The sequence below is a fragment of the Nematolebias whitei genome, chromosome 1 (genome assembly GCF_014905685.2).
Source record: "Nematolebias whitei isolate Nwh7 chromosome 1, NemWhi1, whole genome shotgun sequence".
Taxonomy (NCBI): Eukaryota; Metazoa; Chordata; class Actinopteri; order Cyprinodontiformes; family Rivulidae; genus Nematolebias; species Nematolebias whitei.
The window spans coordinates 49,958,446-49,962,444 of NC_056498.1; the positions used below are offsets into that span (position 1 = coordinate 49,958,446).

General features: G+C 41.1%; 1 protein-coding gene across 1 annotated transcript in view; it reads left to right on the forward strand.

Moving 5' to 3' along the window:
• Positions 1-3,999, forward strand: part of btbd3b (BTB (POZ) domain containing 3b) — a 15,751-nt gene that overhangs the window by 1,454 nt on the left and 10,298 nt on the right. Inside the window, exon 2 of the mRNA XM_037684982.1 lies at positions 2,690-2,780. Coding sequence (XP_037540910.1) covers positions 2,690-2,780 — 91 coding nt within the window. The remainder of the gene's footprint in view (positions 1-2,689; positions 2,781-3,999) is intronic.

Here is a 3,999-nt window from a genome sequence, read left to right on the forward strand (position 1 = left end):
CCAGTGTAGTTTCTATTGTTCAGGTGTAGTTTATATGGTCCAGGTGTGGTTTCCATGATCCAGGTGGAATTTCTATGATCCAGGTGGAGTTTCTATGGTCCAGGTGTAGTTTATATGGTCCAGGTGTAGGTTCCATTCTCCAGGTGGAGTTTCCATGGTCCCGGTGGCGTTTCTATGGGCAGATGGAGTTTCTATGATCCAGGTGTAGTTTCTATGATCCAGGTGCATTTTCTATGGGCAGGCGTGGCTTTTATGGGTAGTTGTAATTGATATGGGAAGAAAAATAAAATAAAAACATGTTACTGCAAAATGAAAGAATCCGTTTGAATTAAGTATAATATTATGTACTTGAGGCAGCACGGTGGCGCAACTGGTAGAGCTGCTGCCTCTCAGCGAGCAGGTCCCTGGTTCAAACCCCGGTCCAGGGGCTTTTCTGGGTGGAGTTTGCATGTTCTCTCCGTGCATGCGTGGGTTTTCTCTGGGTACTCCGGTTTCCTCCCACAGACCAAAAACATGCATGTTAGGCTGATTGGTAACTCTAAATTGTCCCTAGGTGTGAGTGAGAGAGTGAATGGTTGTTTGTCTCGTTTGTCTCTATGTATCCCTGTGATGGACTTGCGACCCATCCAGGGTGTACCCCGCCCCTCGCACAGTGATTGCTGGACATGGGCACCAGCGACCCCCGTGACCCAAAATAGAATAAACGGGTAAAGAAAATGGATGGATGGATTATGTACTTGAATTAGTCCAGATATTATAAAATGTAAGAGAGCACCCCTGAGCTAAATCCATCTCTAGGCATCTCTCATTACAATATTGATAGAAAAAAAATGACGGAGAGTAGAGAGGGTAGGACTGCAGCAGAGTGAGGAGATGTGGTCAGTTCGTCTTCCAGTCATCTAAGTATTTAGCAGCAAAACTAAGGGATAACTTGGGAAACCCAAGCCAACTTGAAGTATAGGATTTATTAAAAAGGGTAGTCTTCAAAGCAGACAGAGTGTCAGCCTCATGGACAGAAAATGGAAGTTGGTTCTTCAAGAGAGAAGCCTGATAACTGAAAGCTCGGCCTCTCAACTCTAGGAACCACGAGTAAACTTGCAGAATGAGTGTGAAGTGCTCTGTATGGATTACTAGACGATGGAGAAAAAATAAAATTGGAGAAATATGATCTCTCCTAATTATAATCAGAACTTTGGCAGCAACATTCTGGCTCAACTGAAAACTTTTAAACAGTTTTCTTGACGACAACATCCTAAAGAATTACAAGAGTCCAGCCTGGATTTCTGAATCTTTTCTAGGACAAGTTGTTTCCAATCTTAGTAACTATTTCATGATTTATTAACGATCCAAGCTGTTTAGACATTTCAAAAGAATACAGTCAGTTTAAATTTTACTGCAAGGATCCTAAATTCCTCCATGTGGCCCTGTGATGGACTTGCGACCCGTCCAGGGTGTACCCCGCCCCTCGCACAGTGATTGCTGGACATGGGCACCAGCGACCGTGACCCAAAATGGAAGAAGCGGGTTAAAAGATAATGGATGGATGGACAAAGCAAATAGTCTTTTCAGTTGACGACTTGGAGGTTGTAAATGTGTGTGTTTGATTACGGGTGGGGGCACTCAGTCTTCTTTTTCTGCTCGTCTTGGGGTGATGTTTTATTTTGTTTTGCTCCGCCTCCTTCGGCAGACATCACTCTGATTTACCAGAAAGTGTGTTTGATAAGCACAACAGACAGAAGCTGATCTACACTAATAAGCATAATATTTACCTTGGCCTTTCGTTTAAAAGGCCCCAGCTGTCCGGAGCTAAATGTGTGCTTTCCGACCGGGCTTTGTTGTCTCTCCAGAACATCACGGAGCTGTTTACCAAGCCCAGTGACACGTTCCACCACTCAATAATAAATGAACATGGCTTTACTGTTGGGCTCCTCTCTTCGCTGCAGGGATTTTCCATTGTTTTGATCTTTTATCTTGATAAAATAAGAACAAATTGAAGTGAGGACAAACCCACCAGACAGACCCCTCAACCTCAACACAAAACTCTTGATTTAGGAGTTCCAGAAAAGATAAAGCAAAAAGATCGTGAAACATTTTCTCACTTTGTGTTTCCCGCCATTTGAAGCAAAGCAGCAATGTCTTTGTTTGTCTGGAGTGTCAGTAAAATATTCAATGAACCTCTGGATAGATTTAATGAAACTATCAGAAATTAACCACTAGGTGTATGTTTATAATTTATTACCTTTTGGAGTTAGCACAGTTCAAGATGGCCGCCACAGACTTTGGACACACAGAAATGGCCATGACTTGAATATCTCATGAACCAAAGGAAAGTTGGCAGAAGATATGTATTCAAGTTCAAGTTCAAGATACTTTATTGTCATTAGTATCACATGTGGTACATGAGGTGGAACGAAATTGTGTGCTTGAGGTCCCAATTACACCCCAAAATAGCAAAAATATAAGTATAAAATGAAACAGTATACAAGGGTCTAAGATATACGCTAAACAGCAACACGAACATGAATACAGCAGCATAAAGGCAAGAGATCAGCAGCGTGGATAATCAGCAGCACAGATAAGTCACATGTCACCAATAAAAGTGGCATTTCGTTTTAAGGAATGGTAGGCGCACAAAACACAAATACATGGTTTTAACATTCGTAAATTTTCTGTCTTTTGTCTTTTTCAGGAACTCAGTGATGTTCAACAATGAGCTGATGGCAGATGTTCATTTTGTTGTGGGTCAACCTGGACGGACCCAGAGGTTGCCAGGACACAGAGTAAGATTTCATCAGTCTGCAACGTCTCGGTAGCCGGGAGGAAATGAATGGACAAGTTATCAGGCAGCTTGTTGTTCGTAATATACATTTTCTCTTAGTCCCAGCTTTCAGGGAAGTCCTTTGTGCTCTCTGCACTGTGTGTGTTTTTCGAGACGGTCCTCAATTATTTATGTAAATGAGGCTGAAGGAGAGCGAACAAGGAAAAGGAGGAAGGGACGTCCTCACAGAACGGACAGCATCTTAGTTCTGCTTGAGCGCTACTTTTTTAAGTGCTCTGCAATGAAAATAAAGTTAAAGCTGCAGCGTCACAAAAATAAGAGACAGAGGAAGGTACATTAGGAAAAGAGAATAATTTAAACTTTCATGCAGCAGATTAGCATTAAAATTTTAGTGCATGAATACGTTATTAATCACTGTTGAGGGGGAAGCTGGATAAATTATGCTGCCTACGTTTGTCTGTACAGTTTGCAAAATATTTCATCAACCATTGGATCATTTTTTAAATAGTCATAGTATGTTAAACTACAACTGATTGACTTTATGAGTAACACCGTTCAAGATGGCCGTCACAGCTAATCGACTTAGTCAGATACAAAAAATGTCTATAACTCAGTCAAACAAATAATGAGGTTGTGATAGCTGAGTGTCATTCACACTGTGGGGAACTGTTCGGGCCTTCTACGCCTTCAGAGAAGGCCTAAGGATTCAGAACATGCCAAATGTAAAATTTTAAACTTAAATTTCATGTTTAATTTATAGAAAATAAAAATGTTCCTTATTCTTTTGCTAATTTCTCCTATTTTTTTGTAAATTACTTCTCAGGTGAGCGAGAAACTTTTTTTTGATTCGTGAGAACACAGTTATCCAATCGGATTCTTAAAAAAATTTCTCGGCACAGAAACAGGTTTGAAGGTTCTTTTTTCAGTGTGTGCAGAGAAGGCACGGCTCAGTCTAAACCTCTGCAGGATGAGTTTGATAACTGACAGGACAATTAACCAATCACAAAGCTGACATAAAGTGGGTGGGACCAAAAAATGGGACTCCGAGCCTTCATGAAGGCCTTGCAAAATGGTTTACTTTTTGACCACATGAAGATTCGTGACGCATTCAATTGCAACATGTACATTTTTTTAAATCCACGCAGAAATTGTAGCTGCTCTAAAAAATGAAGTACAGTAGTCCCTCGTTTATCACAGGGGATCCGTACCCTGAAGCCCTG